Source organism: Notamacropus eugenii, chromosome 3 (genome assembly GCF_028372415.1).
Source record: "Notamacropus eugenii isolate mMacEug1 chromosome 3, mMacEug1.pri_v2, whole genome shotgun sequence".
In the NCBI taxonomy this organism is placed as follows: domain Eukaryota; kingdom Metazoa; phylum Chordata; class Mammalia; order Diprotodontia; family Macropodidae; genus Notamacropus; species Notamacropus eugenii.
Window position 1 is genome coordinate 486,233,409 of NC_092874.1, and position 24,524 is coordinate 486,257,932.

The following is a 24,524-nucleotide window of genomic DNA, read 5'->3' on the forward strand; positions in this document are numbered from 1 at the left end:
AGCAGCTGGGGAGCCCTCCCCAGTCTGGCTGGGGAGGGAGGGGAGAAGAAGGAAGGGAAAAAACCAACAGTTGGCATTCACTCAGGCAGCACTCTCTCTCCATCCATCTCTCCTTCTGCCTCCCTCCTCCCGCCCCACTGGCCGGCCGGCCCCCAAGGAAAGCCAAGCCTTCCTCCTTTTGTGCTACACCCTCTCCCTCCTCCTCCTCCTTTCCCCTGCCCCCTCCCCGAGGTCCTATAAATAGCCCCAGAAGGCGGCTGTTCTCCAGAGCACTGCTCAGGCTCTGAGGTCAAGGACCAGGGTGCCAACCATCTGTGGCCACTGAGGCAGGGCAGGGCAGGACAGAACAAGACAGGTGGAGGTCGGGGCACCATGGCCAGTGAGTTCAAAAAGAAGATCTTTTGGAGGGCAGTGGTGGCTGAGTTCCTGGCCATGATCCTCTTTGTGTTCATCAGCATTGGCTCAGCCCTGGGCTACAATTACCCAGTGGAGGGCAACAAGACCTCCGGTGCCACCCAGGACAACGTGAAAGTCTCACTGGCCTTCGGCCTCAGCATCGCCACGCTGGCGCAGAGCGTGGGCCACATCAGCGGTGCCCACCTCAACCCTGCCGTCACCCTGGGGCTCCTGCTCAGCTGTCAGATCAGCATCCTCCGGGCCATCGTGTACATCATTGCCCAGTGTGTGGGGGCCATTGTAGCCGCGGCCATCCTCTCCGGCATCACGTCAAACCTCCCTGGCAACAGCCTCGGGCTCAATGGGGTGAGTGGGGGCCCTGTGGCCGGGGGTCGGGTGGGGCTGCAGACCAGCCTTGAAAGCTGGGGCTCACACTGGGGAGAAACTTGCCCCAGGGCATCACACCTTGGGGCAGACCATAGCCTCCTAAGATGCTGTCCACAGCCCAGGCTGGGGCAGGACATGCTAGCCAGTGGGCCAGACCCCCTCTCCCAGGACCTGCTCTTGAGGAAGGGCTTTGACAGCAAAGGGGGCTGGGCTGATAATGCCTTCCTCCACTTGTCTGGAACTCTTGAGTGACTCAATGCTCCCCCACCACAGGTGGTTCTTTGGGTAATTGGCCACAATCAGACACCATAGTGGGAAGACCTGGGCAGGGGCTTACCTCCCTGGTGCTTCTGAGCCCCTGGTTATAAAATGTCCACAGTGCACACACCCACCCACACAGAGACCCAAGGAGAAAAACATCATCTGGCCAAATTCGGTCAAGCAGCTGGATATTTTGAAAGCCATGAACCTGTCTGAACTCAGCCTTTTACCCATCTTATTCCAAACCTCTGTGTATTTGAGGGGTGGGGCAGGGGGGAGGTCAGAAGAATGAAAACCTTGGAATTGTCAGGTGTTCCCCTTCCCCCTGCCTTATCACCTGGGTTTCTTCTGTGCAAAGAGCTTCCAAACTCCTGCTTCTTGCCTGAGAACTAACTAGGTTCTTAACTGGAAGGAGAGCAGAGTTCAAGTTTGGCGTGGGGATGTTCTGATGGGGAGAGGTTAGGAAGGCGGACTGGAGGAGTTGCGTCCCTGCTCCCCAGACTCAGAGTGGGATAGTCGTGGGAGGCGGCAGGCACGCACGGTTTAGACTTAAGCGGGCTCCGTTCGCGGTTCTCGAGCCACCCCCCAAATATGGGAGCCAGGGTGGAAGCTGTGGAGAGGAATACCTGGGGATGGGGGGACCATGGGCGGGGTCCTTCAGCCCATTTGTACTAGGAGAGCTCTGCTTGGCTGCTTCTGGGCCCCCCGAAGGTCAGTGAAATGTGGCACACACAAGGCACCGCAGCCAAGAAGCTGTCACTGAAATCCCATTACAGGGTCTGGCTCTCACCCAAGGGACGCCTGGGTTCGAGGATGACTCCCCACCTTAGGAGGCACTGGGCATCCAGCTGAGGCTCTTCCCCAATGCCGGGGGTGGGGGTGGGGGTGGGGTGGGATGGGAGGGGTTAAGGGTGGCCCCACAGGCTGTTTGCATGCCTTGAGGTACTTTCTGTAGAGGGGACCAGTGTAGGGTGGCCTTTATTCAAGGGTGTCTGAGAACACCCCAAAGCCAAGCCCGTTAGTAACAACTGTCGGCCCTCTCAGTTCTCTTTCCCTTCTGGGACATCAGGGCAGAGAGGGGCAGAATCTCAAAAGACCTGTTCCCCTGCTCCCCATAGCCGAGCCATACTCCAGAAGACTGGACAGGGTGGGGGAGGGAGGGCAGGGGTACTGGTCAGGGGAATGAATCAGAAGTGATCTGGGGGGCAGATAGAGAGTTAGGAGGTGGGTCCAGGAACTAAGATGATAGGATATAGTACAATCTCCTCCTTTTATAGATGAGGAAACTGCAGTGACTTGTCCAAGGTCACACAGGCTGTGGGCATATGAACCTGGACATGAACCTCGGGTCCCCTTTCCACTGCCCTGTGATGCCCTGGGTAGGACCAGAGCCTACAAAAGAAAGAGGGGGTGGGGCTGGCTGAGCCAGTCAGTGGGGTCCCAGCCTGGGAGCTGAGGCCCCAGCAGGGGCTGACAGGATGTTGGGGGGCAGGGGGAGAGGCAGAGATTCTTCACTAAACGAGCCAGGGATGAGAGAGGAACGTGCCACAGAATGTTTCCAGATTGTGAGACAGGTGTGTGCGTGTGAGTGAGTGTGTAAACCCTCTTGCTAAAGTCAGCCTCTGAGGAAGCCCTGGCCCATGACCAGCCCTGGGAGACAGACAGCTTGCAGACTTGTTAATCAAACCCAGTGAGCACCCAGAGGTGGGCAATGATTAGCACTTCAGATGTTTGGCCAACACCTCACTGAGCCCAGTGATTAAGCAAACGCCCTCCTTTTGGCCGAGGCTTGAAGATTAGCTAGCCAAGGCCCCCAGTTAGCTGGAGTTTGGACTTTAGTTGGAATGTGGGGTCCACTTCCAGACCAGAACAGGTCACTGGAAAGTCTGGGTCATGCCATGACAAGCGGGCAAGTTACATGGCTAACCTCCCCTGTGGTTCTCTCTCAGTCTCAGGACCAACAGACGCCGCCCTGTTCCACCTCCCTTCCCCCTCCCCAACACCGCTCCTCACAGGGCTATCTAGGGACCAAGGAAGCAGAGATGTGACCACTCAGGTCCTCTGTCAATAGAAGGAAGTAGACGGGACCTTGCAGCTCCTCTTGTCCAACCCCCTCCTTTGACAAATGAGGAAACTGAGACCCAGAGAGATGGCACTTGACCAGGTCTCAAAGGCAGGTTCTCAGGTGCCAGGTCTCACCCTGGATAGTCCCACTTGGGTTGGATAGTGGAGCTAGACCAGTCTGGGATGAGTGAGGATAAGAGTTAAGTGAGTAGGGGAAGATAAATGCCACCTGTCCCTCAGGGAACCAGTGACTGGTGCTGAGGGAAGGTGGGAACAGAGGCAGGGATCTTCCTAGGGACATGAAGCTCTGTACATGAGGCCAGTGAGGCAAGCTTGGAGGGAGCAGGAGAGAAAGGAGGTATGATTCTGCCCCAGGAGCCTCCACTTGTCTAGGCATAAAAAGAGACATTTCTCTTCCCCCATGCCATGGGGGTGGGCATTAAACTCTCCTTGGAGGCCAGGAAAGAGGGTGGGGTAGGATGGGGTGGGGCTGATGGGGTGGGGAAAGGGAGTCTTTATCTAGCAGAAGGTTGTGGAAAGACACTGAAAAAAACAAACTGCTGTTTTGGACAAAACTCTTCAGGCTGCCTCAGTTTCCTCTTCTTTAAAAAGAGAGAGTTTGACAGGGTGATCTCTGCTTTCTCTAGGCTTCCAGGAGCTCAGCTGAGCTAGGAGGGAGCAGGAGCCTCCCTGGGGTTCCTTCTAGAGGCCTCAGCGCCCTCCCCTTGGTTCAAGGGAAGGGGATGGAAGGGGATAACCACTTCCAATGATACCAGGGTCAGAAGCCAGCCTTCCCTGAGGGGAGTGGGTCCCTTGCTGGGTTGCATAGATAGCCCCCCACCCTCCTCTGGCTCCCCATGCACCCCCTCCCCTTCATTCCCCTGAGATCTCAGATGGGCGGAAGGCCGTAGAGACCCAAGACAGCTCTCTGCTGAAAGCCCCCTCCTTGCTTGGGCTTCGGCCTCCAGGCTCCTCCCACAACCAGCCCTGGATGCCTGGGTACTTGGGCAGGACAGATCAGGAGGGGAAGGACAGGAGGCGACAAATGATCAATAGGAGACAGGGAGGAGGAGGATCTTTCTCGTTGTCCTTCCTGTCAATGATTACCTTTGGCACTTGGTGGACCTGGAAGTCCAGCAGGTGAGACTGGCTCAGCGGGACCAGAGCCAGGGCAGGAGACTGGACTTGCTCCCAATTTCCAGAAGCTAAGGAAGGTTCTGGAAGAAAGGTCTTGGGACCAAATGGCTGGGGAATAGGAAGCAAATGTGATGGGGGAGGGATAGTAAGTTGAACTTGTCTGGGGCCACCTCCACACCCTGACTTTCTGAGGGAGGAGCTGCCCTGGATCTTGCCTGGCCCATAAATGCCAACTGACCTCGGCCTGACCCAATCGCTTCAGCCCCTGTTCACAGGCCTGCACTCTAGCTTTCCTACCTTTGCTTATAGTCTTCCACTTGCCTGGAGCACCCTCCTTACTCTTACATCTAACCCATCCCTCTTCTCCTCCAAGGCTTAGGTCCTATACTGTCTCCTTCCTGGAGCCCCCAGCCCAGAGGGTACAAAGAGAGACAAGCTCAGCTTTGTAGCTGGAGAGAAAAGGACACCACCCCCACCCCAGCAAAGAATAGAGAAGGCTTTGGTCAGTGGCCAGGGCAGGGCTGGAGTCTCCCCAAGTCCGGTTTAGCCTCATATCCCTCCAGCTTCCTAGACACCTGGGCTTCCTCTCCCTCCCACTGTTGGACCCCAAAGAAGAAGGGGCCAGGCAGGGGAGGAAGGCCCTGCTTCCTACAGGTTCCTGGGTCCACTGCCTATGGGGAAGTCTGAGGCACTGACAAGGTCACCCTGTCTCACCTGCAGCAGGGGGCAGTCATTCTATTTCCCATGCGCATGTGCCTCCTGCCTGGAACGCCCCACTCCTCATCTCCACCTCCTGGAGAACATCCTCATCCAAAATGCCACTTCTTACAGAAAGCCTTCCTGATTTCCAGTTGGCAGCTTGTTTGTAGGAGGCTGTTTTCATGTGGCCTCCTCTGTTGGGCTGGAAGCTCCCTGAGGGCAGTAGGCTTGATTTGACCTTCCTATGTATCCTTGGCACCTACTTAATGCAGTGTCTCAAACTTAGTAGGCACTTCATAAATGCTAGCTGACTGACACACCAAATACCTCTCTAGACAGTCCTGCAGAAAGGTCCCTTCACTGCTGCACTTCCTGCCTACCCTTCCAATCAATCCATAGATCCACCAGAAGAGTGCCCAGGCCCGATAGATCGGACTCTTCCTGTGGGCCTGGGCTGGGCTGGCCCCTGGGACACAGACACACCAGCGAGCACTGGGAGCCTTTGGGAGCTGGAGGCTGTATCTGAGGCAGGAGGCGATGATGATGATGGTAGTGGTGATGGTGATGGTGATGGTGATGGCAGTTGACATATCTATGTACCAGACACTGTGCTAGTTGCTTTATGAATATGATCTCATTTGATCTTCACAACAACCCTGGGAGGTGGGTACTGTTATTATTACTCCCATTTTATAGATGAGTAAACTGAAGCAGGCAGAGGTGAAATTGTCCAGGGCCACACAGTTAGGAAGGGTCTGAGGCTGGATTTGAACTCAGGGCTTCCTGAGTCCAGGCTTGGCGCTCTAGGCCCCCTAGTGCCTAATCAGGGAGAGGACCCTGTCTCTGGAGTCAGAGGACCTACTTAGGGTCAGATTCTGCTTCTGACTCTTATCCCCTGGCTGCTCTGGGAAGTCAGTTGGTCTCCCCAAGCCTTGGTCTTCTCCAATGTAAACTAAGAGGACTGTTCTAAGTGGCCTGAGCCCCTCCCAACTCTCCCTGGGTGAGAGCTATGTCTTGAGCTCTTGGGGGTACTCTCGGTCAGTCCCTTCTTTGCCCTAAGCCTCAGTGGTCTCATCTGTAGAAGAGGGAGCAGAACGCTTAGCCCACCATAGGAGGGTCAGCATGGGCATGATGGCTGGGCCTGAGCCATGCCCCAAGGACATGTGGACTGGGTTGCCCCACCCAGCTCCTCCTGCTGCATCCTTTTCTCCCATAGCCTTGCCTTGGCTCCGTCCTCCCAAACTGGAGGAAGGCATCTGAGAAATTCATTCCCCAACAGTGGAAAAAGCACCTAGGTTAATGGAAGACCTGGGCTGAAATCTGGTCTTTGCTGTCCGTCCCCTGCCTGACTTGGACCAAGGCACTTCCCTCCCTGGGACTCAGTTTTGCCATCTGTAAAATGAAGCCCATGATCCTTCCATTTGTCCCAGTCTGAGGGAGGTCTCTAGGTCAGGAAGGGACAGGGCTAGGCTCAGGGAGTCCCTGATGCTTCCTTGGGAAGGACGTCCCTGGGGCCTTTCCACAAGGCCCTTCGGTGTGACTTCTCACAAAGTAAAACCCTTTGGGCCACAGAGAGTGGAAGTTTCTGCTGTTAGAAACATGTTTGCAAAAAAAGTGAAGGGAACTGAGGCCCGTAGGGCTGCCTCCATTGCCTGTTGACTTTGTGGCCCAGATCAGATCAGAGTCATCTCATGAGTAGACTTTACCAGGCCAGGCCAGGCCAGGCCAGCCCTCTCCAGAACACCAGGTTCCTCTTGGGGAGGGAGACCACTGGAGCCAGAAAAATTTGGGGGGAGGGGTATGAGAAGGTGGGGCCAGCTTAGCATTGACAAGCATCTCCAGCTGTTGGAGAATGTCTCCAGATCTCCCACTAGAGCCCCCGTCTGCCCATCAGACACTGGGCTGGCGATTTCCAGAAAAATGACAGAAGGAAACGTAGGCAGTGGTTTGAGTGAGTCAGGAGGTGGGGGGACTTTCTCCCCAATGAGTCATGGAGGAGCCAACGCCCCTGCAGGGGTGGCAGCCAGGGGCCACATGCCACACATCTGGACTGCAGCCTCTGCCCAATCAGCGGAGTCCACTCTAGCTCTATAGACCCAACTCTGGTTGGGTCAAGGTCAGATAAGCCAGCTTCTAAGGTGCCTCCCCCTCTAAAACTCATGATCCTTCTGTCTGTTCTGGCCTGGGCCAAATTTGTTTTAAAATGAATCATGATCCCCCAAATGAGACCTCCCTGGGCCTCTCTCTGCGACCCTGGCATCTCTGACCAGCCTCTCACCTCACCTGAGATGGTGAGAATCAGTTTCCTCATCTAGCTAGCCTCCAGGGGAGGATTCTCCTGACTTCCCTCACAAGGCTGTTTGAGGGGACATCTCCTTGGTAAACAGGACAAGGCAGGGTATGAGTAAATGTGTGAGTGAGAGTGTGTGTGTGCGTGTGTGTGTGTGTATGTGTGTGTGAGAGAGAGAGACAGAGAGAGACAGAGAGACAGAGAGACAGAGACAGAGACAGAGACAGAGACAGAGACAGAGACCCCTCCTGTGATCGGGCTGGTTAGCTGGCCCTGGAGTTGTTGACTCTCTGTTTTGTGAAGGGCTTCAAAGGGAGATTGGGGGTCTAGAAGGTGGGTAACCAGCCAGACCCAGGGGCAGCTCCAGACACACAGGCTGCAGGCCTGGGTGATAGCCAGGGCCTTAGGGAAGGCAGGAGTCAAGGCCCACTGGAGCCGTGCATGGCCAGGGCTGCTGGTGCCTTCCAAGAACGTGGGCACGGGCTACAATTCAGGATAGACTTCCCCTGGAGTCAACAGACCCTGTCCAAGGCTTGCTCTCCTGGAAGGCATGCTGCATGCCCAGCTGGGCTTGGCTTTCCAGGTGCCCAGGAGCAGCAGAGGCTGAGGCCACCAGAGCAATTGGCCAAAGCAATCCCAGAACTGGGTGGGTAAAGAAGGAAAGAGGGAAAGATGTGTGAGCCAACTACTTTCCTTCCCCTTTTCCTCTCTGGCCCTGAGGTGACCTAGGAACTCTTCAGTGCCTGATCCAGGGCTCATGGTCCATGACGGTAGTGTTGGGAGAGGAGAGAAGAGAAGAGAAAAGAAAAGAAGAGGAGAGGAGAGGAAAGGAGAGAAAAGGAGAGGAGAGGGGAGGGAAAAGGAGAGGAGAGGGGAGGGGAAAGGAGAGTGGAGGAAAAGAGAAAGGGAGAAGAAAGGAGGGGAGGGGAGAAGAGTGGAAGAGAGGGTAGGAGAGGAGAGAGAAGGGAAGGGAGAAGAGAGAGGGAGAGCAGAGGAGGGAAAGCTGGTCTTAGATTAATCTCAGCAGCCTAACTTTGAAGGAGTCGGAGTCTGGGGAAGTATGGGCCCCTGGATGGCGGGGGGGACGGCTCCAAATTTTTTCCATCATAAATGAAGCTTTACCACAAAATGTCGTCTGTTCCTCATTTTTTCCCCATCTGTTTCTGATTGGAAACACTAATTACACATCGCAGCTCTCAGAGCCCAAACAGCGCCAGTGTCTAAGGCAACAGCGGCCCCTCCCAGGCAGGCAGACTGTCCCCCCATCCCATGCTGGAGGCCAATCTCGACCCAGGCGGGGAGAGGGGAGGCTGTCCCCGCTGTCCCCTCGGACTTCTTTCACCAGACAGGAATCTCTTGTTTCTTCCTGTCAGGGTTTGAAATATCAGAACATCATGGAACCCTTAGATCTAGAGCTGGGAACTGCTCAAGGAGGTCATCTAGTCCAATGCCCTTTTTACAGATGGGGAAACTGAGGCTCAGGAAGGTGGCATGACTTCCCAAGCCTGGAAGGGATTTGAACTAGTCAGTCAACAAGCAGTGATAGGCACCTCCTGTCTCTCAGGCCCTGTGCACTAAGTGCTGAGCACACAAAGAAAGGTAAAATATAGTCCCTGCCCTCAAGGACCTGCCTGTGTAGTAGGGAGATGACATGTCAAAACCTCGGAGATGTAGGCAGCTGGAGCCCTGGGAAAGGCTAGGAGGAGGCAGAAGGCAGAGACAAGGAGGACAAGTGGCAATCCCTTAACCCTGTATGCAACACTCCAGTCAGATCAAAGCCAACCCTTCTCAAACTTTGGTGCCTTGGATCTTTGTCTCTAGTAAGGTAGTGAGCTCCCTGTCTGGGGAGATATTCTGGAAGCCCTGAGGTCTCCCCTGAGGATGCTGCAGAAAGTATCCTTACATGGCCCTGGGGTGACATATCCATGCCTCCTGGATTCCAGTCTCCTGAGAGAAAGAGGCTGGGAGATGGAACAGAGGAGAATAGGGAAGAGGGGGTTGTCTGGGTGTAGAACACAGGGCTAGGCTTACATCACTCCCACCTGCACTTGATAGACAACACGTGTGTGCCCAATGCACGTGATGACCAACGTTATGTATATATATATATATATATATATACACACATACATAGACACATACACACACTCAGATACAGTATCATAAGGTGCCCACTCAGACGACTAAGTCATGATCTGACCCTCCAGGGCAGGTGTTTCTTGGCTCCCACGGAACGAAGTGTGGGCCCTAGTGCATGAGGAAGCCCTTGGTGCCCAGCCCCCTGCCCTGCCCTGCCCTGCCTGGTCTGCCCACTCAGCTCAGCTCAAGCAAGAGATCCTCCCTGCCCACCCCCCAGCCTGGCCTGGCCTGCACATGTCCCAGGGCAGAGTTAGGAAGATAGTCAATGTGACCCAGAGCTGGTCCTTGCCTACTCAGCCCCTGGTCAGAGTCAAGGACCCCAACATTCAGCCACTAGTAGTTACCACGCACCCATTGCTAAGCAGTTCCTTCCTCCCTGGGAATTCAGGAGGGGAGGGCCTGGGAGTTTGCCCTGGGCATCTCCTCTGTTCTTAGAAAACAGCGCCTCCCAGGGTTTGGGATTGCCCTGTGGCTTCCCGTGCTCTGAGAAAACTGGGTCCCAGGGCCAAACTTGTCCCACCCTCTCAGCATTGAAGAAAACATTAGCACCTCAGAATGGCGCAAAGAACCAGGATTGATGCCAGCTGCCTCCAGACTCACACCTGGGACTGTCACACTCCCCTTCTGCCCAGAAGTAGCAAGATTCCCAGTTTCCATGCGGTCATTCTTCTGTGGGACCTCAGGAGGTGACCGCTTCCCTGGCTCTCAATTTCCTCATCTGTCACATGGAGATAAACAGTATTTGCCCCATCAACCTCGTGTGAGGTTGTTAATGTTGCTATTAATTAATGCTGTTGTAAATGTGAGGACCAAGTAAAGACCTGCCTTTGACAGGGTTTGGACAAAGTAGCAAGGGACAAGTGTCTCCTCCTTATCCCCCTGGGCACAGAAGCCTTAGAACCAGTCAGGATCTTAGACGTAGGTGCAGACCCTGACTGGGAGGGGGTTTGCCTGGCAGATGAGGCTTTTTGATCATCCTAGCAGATGACCCCCATTGTGGTCAGATGACCCACATTAACCGCCTCAATTCCAGGGCATCCTTTGGACAGTGATGCTGTTGGCACAGACAACAGGGCACCGAGTAGATCGCTGTCACCTGGAGCACCATACCCAAGTTGGAGACTGCCATCCAAGCAGCAGTCCTGTCCCCAGACCCATGGCTGAATGTGTGTTGGGTTCTCCCCTAGCCCCACACACTTGGTAATCCAAGGCCTGAAATTATGTTCCTGCCTTCCCACAGGAAACTCCTAATTCAGTATTTGCTAGTCATGAAAATGAACCCTGGGATCCAGGCCAGTTCCTTGAGGCATTCCCTGGATGTGGCCCCTCTGCAACATTTGCCCCAGCCTTGAGGAGGGTCGCTCCCTTCCACTCCTGCCCTGGCCAAATTTGCCCCTTTGTGGTGGGCACAACCTCTGGGTGTCCTCTTAGCAAATGGCCCCAGCTGCTGCTCAGAGCAGCTCTGCCCACTTTCCGCATGAATTCTCCCCAACAGAACAGGGGAAGTGCCCCTCAAAAGGTCTTCTGCCTGCCCCCAGGAAGAATTCAGGGGAGGCTTCCTGGAGGAGGGGATAATGGACTTTAGGATAGGTGGGAATTACATGCACTAAGATGCAGGGGATAGAGAGGCAGCCCAGCCTGGGAGGAGTCTTCCAGGACACAGCCGGACTAGAACCCTAGAATCGGCTGCTTCTAGTGGTAGTAGTGGAAGCCTTGGGACTAAAGGGCCATTAGTGAGGTACATGAGCCTAGAGGAGGGAGGTTGGGCAGCTGGGAGAACCAAGGCCATGTTATTTCCAACTGGGGCCAATGGCCTGAGTGGTATCAAGGGACCAACAGGCTCCAGGCAGGCTGATAACAGTCGTTTCTGGGGAAAGAGAATAGAAAGGAGGTGGAGGAGGAGGCAGAAAGCCGTTCCCCCCCAGCCCACCCCCCATCAGGGATTAAACCTGGGAAATAACAAAGCAAGCTGAGGCAGGGTGTGGCTGCCTTCTGGGACACACCTACTCCAGTACCGTTAAGGACTCCCTATCTCTACCCTAGGGAACCCAGAGTGGCCAGCCACTGGCCTCTGCTCACAGCTACATTCCCTCTACCTGCTTCTTCTCTTTCACCCCTCCCTGCCCAGGGGTGAAGCTCCACTGACTGATGAGCGAGGGAGGGAGTCCGGGCAACAGGTCAGACCCTGGGCCAAAGCACAGGCAGGAGCCGGAGAGAGGGGCTTGGGCCTGGCCCCAGAGGAGGAAGGCAGAGTCTGTCCTATCCTGGGGTCTGATGAATGACAGGGATATGAGTCACGGCCACCAACAAAGAGGGGAAGAGAATTGTTTGGGAGTCAGGAGGCTAGGTGACCTGTCCCGGAGCCCAGGAGTTGAGGAAAGGCCTAGCAGTGTGGAGGCATTCTGAGGGCTGGAGGGGAGGCTAGCCTGCTTTCGGAGAGAGAGGCAGTGTAGGTGTGGTGCTGGGCTGCTTCTGTGATACGGATGGGAAGCCATCCAGCAGTTTAGATGGACAGGTCAACTGTCCTCCTGCATGGCAAAGAAGGCACACTGACCTCCTCCTTCCCCACAACCTCACCTCCCCATTCCACGTGGGGGTGTCTACACCATTCCATCCCCATACTTGTCTCTGGGAATGGGCCCAGCCTGGGCCAGGATGGAACTCTGGCTGGGAGGGGTCCTGCCTTGCCACAGGGGAACAGCCCTAATGAGCTCACAGCAGCTAGACTTTTCTCCTGCTTTCCATGATTCATGTTTCTAAAAGTAACTAGGACAGAGTGCCAGCCAGACTCCATTTCCTATATGGCTCAGAGTGAGACAGAGACAGGGGAGACAAAAGAAAGAGATAGAAGAGACCACAGAGAGAGGAGAGTGACAAACAGAGAAGAAAAGCAAAACAAGAAACAAAAAATGAGAGAACATGGAAAAGAGAGAGAAAGAGAGAGCAGAGAAGAGACAGAGCTAGAAGAGAGAGATGGGAGAGACAGCACTGGAGAAGGTGAGGGCAGGTGTCAGCTGGGCCTGGAGCCTCTGGAAGAGGGTGGGGGTGTGGACAGCTCCTTGGCCCAGGATTAGGCTTCAGGTGGTATCCCCTGCATCTCCACTCTGCTGCTCCTGCCCCTCTGCTTGGCAGACTGATCCACCCCACAGATGTATTCTGAACTCCACCCAGATGAGCTCAGCCTCCTCTCTCCCTCTGGGCTCCTGGGCTCCTCTGCTGGCTCCAGATACCCCTTCCACTCCCCAGCCTCAGACACCAGTTTTATCAGAAGTGATGTGCATTTGGCTCTGCACACCGCTCCTCCCTCCTGCCCAACAGAGGGCTACTCAGGTCTCTCCTCAGCCACCCCAGGACAATGCAAGGATGGGTTATTCAATTGGTTCAGTTGTGTCTGACTCTTACTGATCCCTCTGGGGTTTTCTTAGCAGATACTGAAGTGGTTTGACATTTCCTTCTCCAGTTCATTTTACAGATGAGAAACTGAGGCAAACAGGATTAAGTGACTTGCCCAGGGTCACATAGGTAGGAAGTTGAATCTTTCTGACTCCAAGCTTAGTGCTCTATCCACTGTGGCTACCCCTAGCTGCCCAATTCAAGGATGAGCCAACCCCAAGATCCCAGCTGAATCCATTGATAGGGGAAAAGTCTGGGACATGGGGCCTCTAGCTTCCCTCCTGCAGGGCCAGGTGAGGGGCTCAGTCAGGAGACACCCGAGGTTCTGGTCTTCTGTGCTCCCTTCTCTTTCACCAAAGCCTTGTCAGAACACAGATGGCGTGGTGTTCTAGCCTGTGATGGGCCATGAGCAAGATGCTGGTTACAAATGAGATGGAGCAAGTGAACTCCAGCCTGGTCAGTCCCACTGGCAAAAACATTTCTGAAGGTCTTTGGTATCAAGGTCCGGGCTCAGTGCTGGAAGAGTCACAAAGTTGAGCTCACTCCTGGCCTCTCTTCTTCTGGAGTCATAGTCTAGTCCAGGGCAATGGTGGGGATGACATCAAAGAGTATCTAAGTATGTGAGGGTGAGGCACATAGCTTTGTGTGGTCTGAAGGGGAGCAGGCAGGGCAGATGTCACATATCTCTGAGAAGAAGGGATAAGTCTAGGTAGGGACAGAGCATGTGCTTGACCCAGACCAAGTGCTTAGAGGTGCCTTGGTGATAGAAGCCAGGAGCTTGGGAAAGAGGTAGAGGCCAGAGATGGGGATAGACGGACCAGCCCCACTCAGGTGGGAGACCAAGCAGAGGGCTCCAGGACAGGACTTGCAGGAGGAGCTGTCCCAGAGAAGCAGGAGTCCTGCCTCGAGTCAAGGGAAGGGGAGACCAGAGACCAGACCCCACCCCCTCAGCTGTGAGGAGGGGGAAGATTGTGGGACATTGTGGTACTTGGTGGTTAACCAGTCATTGGAGAGAGAAGTTTCCATGGAGTGACAAGCAGTAGAGCCAGAGGGCAGGAGTCCAAGGACAGAGTGGGTGGTATGAGAGGCCAGGGGTGAAACATCAGATGTAGGAGTCTTTTTTAAGAACAGAATTAGAGTTGGGAAACCTCTTAGCGGTCAATCGGGCCTATGCCTTCCTTTGTCTGAAATGGCGACTGAGGCTTTGCATGAAGTGGGAGGCCAGAGGGATGGGGCTTGACAGAAGAGGAGGTGTTTGGAGTAGCCCGCTGGTCCACCCAGACTGATGTTGACATGAAGCCAGGGGCTTGGAAAGGGGGCCAGGGGGAGGGCACTGCCCCTGCTCATGAACCCCTGCAGTCTGGCAGAGGGGACCCATGACTCATGGTGGGGATCAAGATTGGACTAAATGGTTCTGGGCAGCCCTGGGGGATTTTAAGAGAATATAGGATGGCAATGGATTGGGGGCAAGGATCCAAGAGGACTGTGGGAAACAGGCTTCCCGGCTTCAGGTTCCACTCATTAGGTGGTTCTGCCTTGTCTTCTCTCCCTCACAGCTCGCCAAAGGAGTCAATTCAGGCCAGGGACTGGGCATCGAGATCATTGGCACCCTGCAGCTGGTGTTGTGTGTACTGGCCACCACAGACCGCAGGCGCCATGACATCACAGGCTCCGCTCCGTTGGCTATTGGCTTCTCTGTTGCCCTGGGCCACCTTCTCGCGGTAAGCTGGTGGTAGAGGCACCCCGGTGGAGTGGGCCAAGGGTCTCCTGGACCCCCGTGGCCTCCGAGGGTGGAGGAATAGGGTTTGAAGTGCCCTGAGACCTCCAAGACCTACTCCAGTCCTCCTCTGGAAGGTGGCTGCTCAGAGGCAAGGGACAACTACAAGCAATCGGGCACGAGGCCTCTGAGCAGCCCCAGATGGGGAGCATCCAGAGCCCCTGTTCTTTGTCCTCCTCCCTCTATTTCCCTCCTCCACTCTGTCTTCCTTCTCCCTCTCCCTCTCTCTCTCTCTCTCTCTCTCTCTCTGTATCTTTCTCCCCCCCCCCCACTCTCTGTATCTGATTTCCCCCCGCCCCAACCTCCCCCCTCCCGCAGTACTCTTCACTCCCGTCGCTCATGTACAATCTCTGACACCCAGATTGATTACACTGGTTGCGGCATCAACCCTGCGCGCTCCTTCGGCCCAGCGGTTATAACCAACAACTTCGAGCACCATTGGGTGAGTGTGTGGAAGCTCAGCCTCACTCTATGGGGAGGGGGTGGACAGGCTTCTTGGGGGACCGTGAGAAGAGGAGAGGGCGAGGCTTCACCGGCCAGAAAAGCTGGCCGTGGCTGGCACTAGCTAGCAGGCTGCTGGAGAGCTGGGCTGCGCTCTGGCGTTGGAGTACAGAGAAGGGACTCCATGTGGACTGTGCTGGGCCCTGAGGTAAGGGGGGGGGGGGGGTCATGCCCTCTTGCCCCTCTAAGCCTTCCCTGAGTATCCTTGGGCAAATCGCTTTTGCTCTCCGGGCCTCAGCGTCCTGGTCTGTGAAATGGGATTTCCAGCCCATTAGGATCAGCTGCTATCTCTCTGAAGTTTTCCTCCTCGTCTTCCAGGTTTTCTGGGTGGGGCCCTTCATCGGGGGCGCCCTGGCTGCGCTCATCTACGATTTCATCCTGGCCCCGCGCAGCAGCGAGCTCACGGACCGTATGAAGGTCTGGACCAGCGGGCAGGTGGAGGAGTACGACCTGGATGCGGAGGACCTGAACTCCAGGGTGGAGATGAAGCCCAAATAGAGGGAGCTTCTGCGGAGCGGGGGAGGGGGCTTGATGGGCTGGCGGGAGGGGGGCGAGGGCGGGGCTGGGGGAAGATGTAAATCTACGTTCTAGACTACAAGCCAGCTGCCTTGGGGACAGCCCAGTGCCCACCGCCGGGCACCTGGGCTCCTGGGGTGTCTTAGCATCTTTCTGTCTCTCTCCTTACCTCCTGTTTCTCGAGCTGGGTGCCTGGGGTCCATATGTTGATTGACGGCTCGTCTCCCCAAGCCTGGGACACAAGAGAGGGAAGGGAGTGCCTCACAGCAGCCCTTGGGGGCCCTGGACTGAAGTTTGGAGGAGGGATTCTATCAGTAAGGCTAGGCAGCTGAGGTATTTGTCTACACCACATGATGTGCAGGGGACCTGCAAAGCTTGCTGCCCCTAATTATCTCCCTCACCCCACCACCTGCTCCAAATTCTACCTTTTGAGGGGTCTCAGATTCCCCATCTGTGAAACGAGTGCACTGGCCAAGCTGTCCTACAAACCATCTTGTAGCAGCAATGACAGGACTTGTGATCATGCAGAGGGGAGATCTAAGGAGAGCTCAGGACCAGCAATGGGGTGGGTGTTACTCACCACAGCCGCACCTCCACCATGATCCTAGAGGCCTTTGGTTAAGTCTTCCTGAAATCATCCTGTCAAAGCATTGCTGTTTTCTGCAATGGCATGGATAATTTCTATCCCTTGAAGTATGCTGATAAAGGCTGAGCGTCCAGCCCTCCTTTTGCCCAGTATAGACCAGACCAAGTTCACCACAAGGTCACTGCCCACTGAAGGTGTGGGCGACCTGGGTCCCAGTTCTGTAGCCTTAGGCCAGGGTAGGCCCTCACCCCCAGTGCCCATCTTTCTACTGGGAGCTGATCCAGGTCGCCCCAGGGCCTTGTGGGGCCACACCCACTGTAGAGACAAGGAGACCACTGCTCAGTCCCCTCTCCCTGCTCCCTTCTCACCATCATTCCAGCAGGGTCTTCGAAGCCTGAAGAGACGGGGTGCTCCATCAGGGTAGACAATGGCCTGGAGATATAGAAGCTGAGTCCCCAGGTGGGTTAGGTGCTCCGGACCGTCTCCACAAGCAGCCAGGTCTCCACGCCCCGAGCATCCAGAAAGAGATGGAGATACTCAGTCCAGGACCCAGGGGGTGGCAGTATCCCAGCCACCACACTCTTTCCTTTTGCTACTATGCACTTTCACACATATACCACAGGGGTGATCCTGCCCATTGGATAGATGAAGCCATTGAGACTGGGTGCCCAGGGAGTTAGGGGCAGGCAGGGACTAGAACCTGAGGTTCTGGACTCTCTTGGCATGAAGTGATTAAGTGTCTATTCTCCAGGTGCCTCCAGGTCCTGGGCATAGAGAAAGGGCATTCCGAACCTCTGTCCCCACCCTCTGCCGTGACTGGGTCAGGTACTTCCTGATCACAGGGCTGGGGGCAGAACCAGTGCCTTATGGCCTGTCCCCTTCTCTTCCTCGCTTCCAGTCGGTGGGCCCCTGTCTCTGCCTCTGTGGCAACTACTACCACCTTGGGATTGGAATCACATGAACAAATAAAAATGTATGAATATTGAACACCCCACAGCCTCCTAGCTTTTATTTAGTGCTCCCCTCCAAAGGGGAGACTGAGGCAGCCTGTGATATGCTTTTCTCCTCTGCCTCCCCTCCTCTGTCCTTTCCTCTGGGGCTCCATTACTGGCTGGTCTTCATGTGGGCAGGGATGGTCCAGAGGTGGCCCATTTCCTCTGAGGGCCTGGGATTCCTCCCTACCTTCACTCTTCTCCCCATTTTGCCTGCTCCCACTGAAACCCCAGGATGTGAGCTGGGGAAGGAGGTAGGAGATTAAGGCAAAGGATGAGTCCCTCAGGACACATGGGGAAACCTCAAGGACCCTACCCAAAGGAAGCGGATAGGGCTGTCTCAGGAAGTATTGAGTTCCCCATCCCTGGAGATCTCCCAGGAAACCTGAATGACCACTTATAATGGATGCTAGTGGGAGGATTCCTGATCAAATCTCTGTTGGACCAGATGCTGCTGGAGCTCCTTCCATCTCTGAGCTTTTGTAATTCTGTGAATCTGGGCTCCAACTAGGCAAGAACTTGGGGAGGAGGATCAGGAAAGGACAACTCCCAGGAGGAATGTGGAAACTCTGAGGGAAAGCTCTGAGGGAACCTGGGGAGGACATTCCCCAGCCTGCAAGCCAAAGCCCAATCTGGAGAGAAAAACACCCCTGGGTGTGTGGGGGAGGGGAGGGGAGCAGCACTTAGGGCCTTGTTTAGGCTCACACAGCTAGACAGTGTCTGAAGGGGACTCAGCCCAAGTCTTCTCGGGTTCCCATGAAGCCCTGGTCATCCAGGCCAGCCTAGTCCCCCAGCAATACATCTAGAGACTGGAGGATACTCCTTCAACAAGCCACAGGGTCACAAAATAAGAAGAGAGGAGGTTAAAACTTGTTCAACACCCTCATGTTACCCTTGAGAAATTGGAATTCGAAGGTGGTGAAATCACTTGCCCAAGGTGAGCCAGAGAGTAAAAGGCAGACCAGGGATTTGAACACAGGTCTGCTCATGCCCCTGGGCGGCACACATGACCTGTCCCATTGCTGCAGGATCTAATGGTTAGGGACGTCTTCCCTGCTTCCCCCTCATTCTGGCCTTCAAGGTCCAAGCAAAAGAGTCCCAGCCTGCTTCCACATGTCAGTTTCGGATAGCAGAAGGCTCTGGTCACACTCCTTTCCTGCCTAAATTAAATCCCTTCTCTGACAGATGACCCCTCCCTTTGGTCTCTGGCTAATCCAGATGGCCAATGTCCATCCCAAAGTGGCCACAGCCCTAGGGTGGGGTGGGGGCCCTTCCACACTCCTCTCCTGGAAGCAGGCTGGAGAGTCTGTCAGCTTTGGGATCCTGAGCATTGAGGCTCTATCCAAGACTGGGACAGCTGTCCTCTACCCTTCCACAAACCCTGCTGTAATATTTAAAATCCAACAAGTAGACTGGGAACAGAGGGCCTCCCAGAGGTGGCACTTCTATCTGCCTGTTAAGGCCAGATGATTCTTAAAAGTCTTTCCAATCAACCCACAAGATTTTATTAAGCACCAAATGTGAGCCAATCGTTCGGAACACCTAGAGCAAAAAAAAAAAAAAAAATCCCTCTCCTCAAGGAGTGCACAGTGTAGGCAGGGATACAGCATGTACCAGTATAAAGATATACAAGACATGTTTGGGATGGGGACATCACTAGCAGCTGGGGATCCAGGGAGGGCTTCATGTGTCTGAGCTGAACCATGTATGAAGGAGAAAAGATGGCGGCCACATCTAAGACCACATGACTCCATGATTTTGTGAGAGTCCTGCCCAAACCCCCTTCCTAAAGCCATTATCAGTCATTAATACTTGAGTGTGAATTAGTTTATCAGATCCTTTCCTGACCCCTTGGTAGGGTAGGGCAAGAAGGTAGGAGAGCCAAGGGCACTCCAGTTGTGGGTGGGGTTGAAGAGAGAGGATGCTAAGGAAGCCCTGCCCTTGCCTTCCAGGCCACAGCTGGAAAAGTGCTTTGGCAGCCTGGGGACCCAGGACCCCAGAGGCCAAATCTGAAGGACATGGGGAGCTCATCCTGTTTTGTGTCCTCTGAAAGAACACTAAGAGAGGCCCCTAGGCCTGGCCACCTGTCAGGCAGAAGTGCGCTTGGGGTCTAGGCCTCCCTGAACAATGCTGGACCAGGATGTGGATCCCTAAATGACTTCCCTTTGATAATGTGGCCAAAAAAGGCACCTTGCAGGGACTGGGGCTCTGCCCAGGCCAGGCCAAGAACATACTGTCCCTCCTCCATGACTATTTCCCCATCCCAGGCAATGCATGTTAGAGCTGCAAGGAAGCTGTCCAGGCCTGGAGCCAGGAACCAGAATCTGGCAGTCAGTCAGCAAGCACTTACCGAGTGAGGAAAGTGTGGCACTCACAGAATCAGAATCTCCTGGTTGGAGAAGCCATCAGTGGCTGCCCCAGACAGTCATTGAACCAGCTGGAAGCATCCTTTGTAACAAGCAGCCTTGCAGCCTCTCCTAGATTTTCAGGGAGGAGAGCCCATCAGCCACCAAAGCAAGAGATAGAAAGAGAAATCCCATTTAAAGTTATGGTGGACACTATAAAATATCTGGGAGTTTACTGGCCAAAACAAACCCAGGGACTATATGAACACAATTACAAAACACTTTTCACACAAATAAAGTCAGATCTAAACAGGTGAAAAAATATCAGTTGCTCATGGGTAACCTGAGCCAATATAATAAAAATGACAATTCTACCTAAATTAATTTACTTATTCAATGACACAACAATCAACCTACCAGATAATTATTTTATAGAGCTAGAAAAATAATTTAAAAACTCATCTGGAATTACAAAAGGTCCAGAATATCAAGGGAATTAATAAAAAGAAATACTAGGGAAAGTGATCTAACCCTACCAGATCTTAAATTGTATTATAAAGCAGCAATCATCAAAACTACTTGGTACTGGCTAAGAAACAGAGGGGAAAATTAGTGGAATAGGTTAGGTACACAAGACACAGTAGCCAATGAATGTAGTAATCTACTACATTTGATAAACCCAAAGACCCTAGTTTCTGGGATAAGAATTCAATATCTGACAAAAACTGCTGGAAAACTGGAAAACAGTATGACAGAAACTGGGCATAGACCAACATCTGACACTGTATACCAAAATAAAGTCAAAATGGGTGCACAATTTAGATGCAAAGGCTGATACTATCAGCAAATTAGGAGAGCAAGGAACAGTTTACTTGCCAGATTTATGGAGAATGAAAGAATATGTGACCCAACAAGAGACAGAGAACATTATGAAATGTGAAATGGATAGTTTTGATTACATTAAATTGAAAAGTTTTACAAACAAAGCCAATACAACCAAGATTAGCAGGGAAGCAAAAAACTGGGAAAGAATTTTTGCAACTAGTGTCTGTGATAAAGGCCTCATTTCTAAAATATACAGAGAGAAGATGTTGGAGAAGATGTGGAAGAGTTGGAACACTGATTCTTTGTTGGTGGAGCTGTGAGCTGATCCAACCATTCTGGAGAGCAATTTGGAACAATGCCCAAAGGGCTACAAAAACGTTCATACCCTTTGGCCTAGCAATGTCACTTCTGGGGTTGTATCCCAAAGAGATCATAAAAAGGGGAAAAGGACCTACGTGTGTGAAAATATTTATAGCAACTCTCTTTGTGTGGCCCAGAACTAGAAATCAAGTGGATGCCCATCAATTGGGGAATGGCTGGACAAGTTGTGGTATATGAATGTAATGGAATACTATTGGGCTATGAGAAATGACAAACAGGTGGACTTAAGGAAAACCTGGAAAGACTTATATGAACTGATGCTGAGTGAAAGGAGCAGAACCAGGAGAATACTGAAAACAGTAACAGCCACAGCATTTGAGGACTGACTTTGACAGACTTAGCCCTTTTCAGCAATGCAAGGACCTAAAGCATTCCAAAGGACTCATGATGGACGATGTCGTCCACATCCAGAGAAAGAACCATGGAGCCTGAATTCAGAGGGAAGCAGACTATTTATTCTCTTTTACTGTTTAGTTTAGTTTTTTCTTTCTCATGGCTTTTCTCATTTGTTCTAATTCTTTTATACAACGTGACTAATGTGAAAATATGCCTAATAAGAATGTATATGCTAGTAAATATTTAACACGTGCCTTGCTAGGGAGGAAATACATATAGGACACAACTTTAGGCTGATCTGTATTACTGACATTTTTTACCAACACTTTCTTAAGACTAGACAATAGAAAATAACAACAATAAAAACAGAAGAGACCGCCAACTTCAGCCTCTTTGGCAGTGGGAATCACGTATGTGAGCCATCAGGCCTGCCTGAGGTCAGATCCTGAGTATCTAGAGATCAATGTGAATTTAAATTAGGGTGATCCCACACCCCTGTGGCAGGACCCAGAGCCAAGGAAAGCTCTCCCTGAGTGTTTGGAGTTTTCCTAGCAGGGGGCTCTGAGATGCTGTGATCACATCACTCAGTTTTCTTTTTTTTTCCTTTTTATTTTATTTTTTCTATTTTCATGATTTGCTTATGATCAAACCTTGTATTTATTGAATGCATTTTACTTTCAAACCATTTACAGAGCAATTGTCTTATCTCATGCTATCAGTACTTTTTAAAAAATTTTCAGTGTTCTACAATCACTACCATATAACTTAGACTATTTTCCCTCCCTCCCTCCTCCCTCCCTGAGATGGCATACAGTTTTATGCAGGTTCTACACATATGTTCCTATTAAATACATTTTCACCTTAGTCACATTGCATAGAAGAATTAAAATGAATGGGAGAAATCATTTAACAAACCAAAACATAATACAAAAGAAAACGATCTGCTTCTTTCTGTGATTGAATTCCATAGCTCTTTCTCGGGAGGTGGAAGGCATTTTTACCTGAAAAGACCATTGGGAATTTTTTAAGTCCTTTCATTGCAGTGAAGTTCTAAGTCTACCAGAAAAAATCCTCCCACACTGGGATTGTTGTTGTGTACAAAGTTCTCCTGGTTCTGCTCCTTTCACTCAGCATCAGGTCATTTAAGTCTTTTCAGGCCTTTCTGAAATCTTCCTGTTCATCATTTCTTATGGCACAATAGTATTCCATTACATTCATATACCACAATTTATTCAGCCATTCCCCAATTAATGGGCTTCCTCTTGATTTCCAGTTTTTGGCCACCACAAAGAGAATTGCTATAAATATTTTTATACATGTACATGCCTTTCCCATTTTTTATGATCTCTTGGGGATACAGTCCTAGAAGCAGTATTGCTGGGTCAAAGAGTATGCACATTTTTGTAGCCCTTTGGGCATAGTTCCAAATGGCTCTCCAGAATGGTTGGATCAGCTCATAGCTCTGCCAACAATGAATTAGTGTTCCAACTCTCCCACATCTCCAACATTTATCATCTTCCTGTTAGTCAATCTGATAGGTGTGATCTGGCATCTCGGAATTGTTTTGATTTGCATTTCTCTAATCAATAGTGATTTAGAGCATTTTTTCATATGATTATAGATATCTTTAATTTCTTCCTCTGAAAATTGCCTGTCCATATCCTTTGACCATGTATCAAATGGGGAATGACTTGTATTCTTGTAAATTTGACTCAGTTCTCTGTATATTTTAGAAATGAGGCCTTTATCATAGACACTAGTTGCAAAAATTCTTTCCCAGTTTTCTTCTTCCCTCCTAATCTTGGTTGCATTGGGTTTGGCTGTGCAAAAACTTTTCAGTTTAATGTAATCAAAATTATCCATTTTGCACTTCATAATGCTTTGTGTCTCTTGTTAAGTCAAAAATTCTTCCCTTCTCCATAAATCTGATAAAAACACTATTCCTTGCTCCACTGATTTGTTTATAGTACCAATCTTTATACCTAGATCATGTACCCATTTGGACTTTATTCTTGTGTATGGTGTCAGACAATGGTCTATGCCTAGTTTCTGCCATACTGTTATCCAGTTTTCCCAGCAATTTTTGTTGAACAGTGAGTTCTTATCCCAGAAGCTGGGACACTACTCATTTTTCATGGGATAAAAACTCCACCAAGGAGCTGTGAGCTGATCCAACCATTCTGGAGAGCCATTAGGAACTATGCCCAAAGGGCTACAAAAATGTGCATACCCTTTGACCCTGCAATATCGCTTCTAGGACTGTATCCCCAAGAGATCGTAAAAATGAGAAAGGGTCCCACATGTACAAAACTATTTATAGCAGCACTCTTTGTGATGGTCAAGAACTGGAAATCGAAGGGATGCCTGTCAATTGGGGAATGGCTGAACAAGTTGTGATATGTGAATGTAATGGAATACTATTGTGCTATAAGAAATGATGAACAGGAAGACTTCAGAAAAGCCTGGAAGGACTTATATGATCTGATGCTGAGTGAAAGAAGCAGAACCGGGAGATCATTGTATGCAGAATCTTCAGTTTCCCCTCCACTGTCTGTGTCCAATCTACCCCCAAACATGCTCAGGTCTCCCCAGCTCTAGTAAAACCTCTCCCCCATCCATTACATGACCAAACCTGAACATAGAGGGCTGCTGGACAGACATTGACATACAAAGGGAACTGGACCTTTTCAGGGACTGAGTTTTATTGGGAAATCTGGCCTGGGATGAGGAGGAGGTCAGGGAGGAAGGATATCTCTTGAGTTCAAGCCCAAGAAGGGAGAGATTCTGAGAGGGAGAACCAAGTTCTGGGGGATGCAGATTGGAAGAGATATTCAATAAAAGCATCCGAGGACCTGGTCCCAATGTCAGACGAGGGGTGAGAGGAGGCTCTGGATCAGTCAGCAAGCCTGTAGTAGGTGCCTGTCCTCAGGGAGCTTCCAGACTAAGAGTCTGGCCTCTGACTGGGAGCATCCATTGGTGCCCCTGGGAGTTTCCTTGATGGCAGACCCTTCTTTATATCTAATAGCTGCTCCTGCCCAGGGAACCTCCAAGGCATATGTAATCTTGAACACCTGTGAGAGGAGGGGCTTAGGCACTGTTCCCACCTCCCCCCATCCCCCACCTTTCTGAAGAGGAGACCTTGAGAGTCAGCCTGTGGGAATGTTGGCACCTGGAGGCTCCTGATGGTTCTCCTGTTTACTTTTAGTTCTGGACTGAAAATGTCACAGGGTCCCCACCACACCCCCTATCATTGTCCCACAGCCAGCACCCGACTCTCCCCAGTCCTGCCGAGGAGCACTCCCTGGATCATTCTCCCCTCTCCCCAGTAAGCCCCCAGGCTTCTTCTCCATCCTATCCCTCTCCCCACCCCCTAAGAAAACCTTGGCTTCCTGGATCCCTATCTGCCTCAGCCCCCTCAATGCCTCCAGTCTTCCTCCACTTGGAGTGGTTGGTACTTAGACACCCTCACCTGACTGACTTTGCCCCAAGTGCTAAAACT

General features: G+C 52.1%; 1 protein-coding gene across 1 annotated transcript; it reads left to right on the top strand.

The window, feature by feature from the left end:
• The first annotated feature begins 255 nt into the window (after nt 1-255).
• On the top strand, nt 256-17,133 carry AQP1 (aquaporin 1 (Colton blood group)). The gene is made up of 4 exons (XM_072599195.1): nt 256-762; nt 14,323-14,487; nt 14,905-14,985; nt 15,363-17,133. The coding sequence occupies exons 1-4, from the start codon at nt 373-375 to the stop codon at nt 15,540-15,542; spliced, it is 816 nt and encodes a 271-aa protein (XP_072455296.1). The 5' UTR covers nt 256-372; the 3' UTR covers nt 15,543-17,133.
• Nucleotides 17,134-24,524: the final 7,391 nt, after the last annotated feature.

Coding starts and splice junctions, on each gene's coding strand:
- AQP1 (XM_072599195.1), top strand. CDS start 373: ATGGCCAGTGAGTTCAAAAAGAAGATCTTTTGGAGGGCAGTGGTGGCT. Junction 763..14,322: donor ACAGCCTCGGGCTCAATGGG/GTGAGTGGGGGC, acceptor TCTCCCTCACAG/CTCGCCAAAGGAGTCAATTC. Junction 14,986..15,362: donor ACAACTTCGAGCACCATTGG/GTGAGTGTGTGG, acceptor CTCGTCTTCCAG/GTTTTCTGGGTGGGGCCCTT.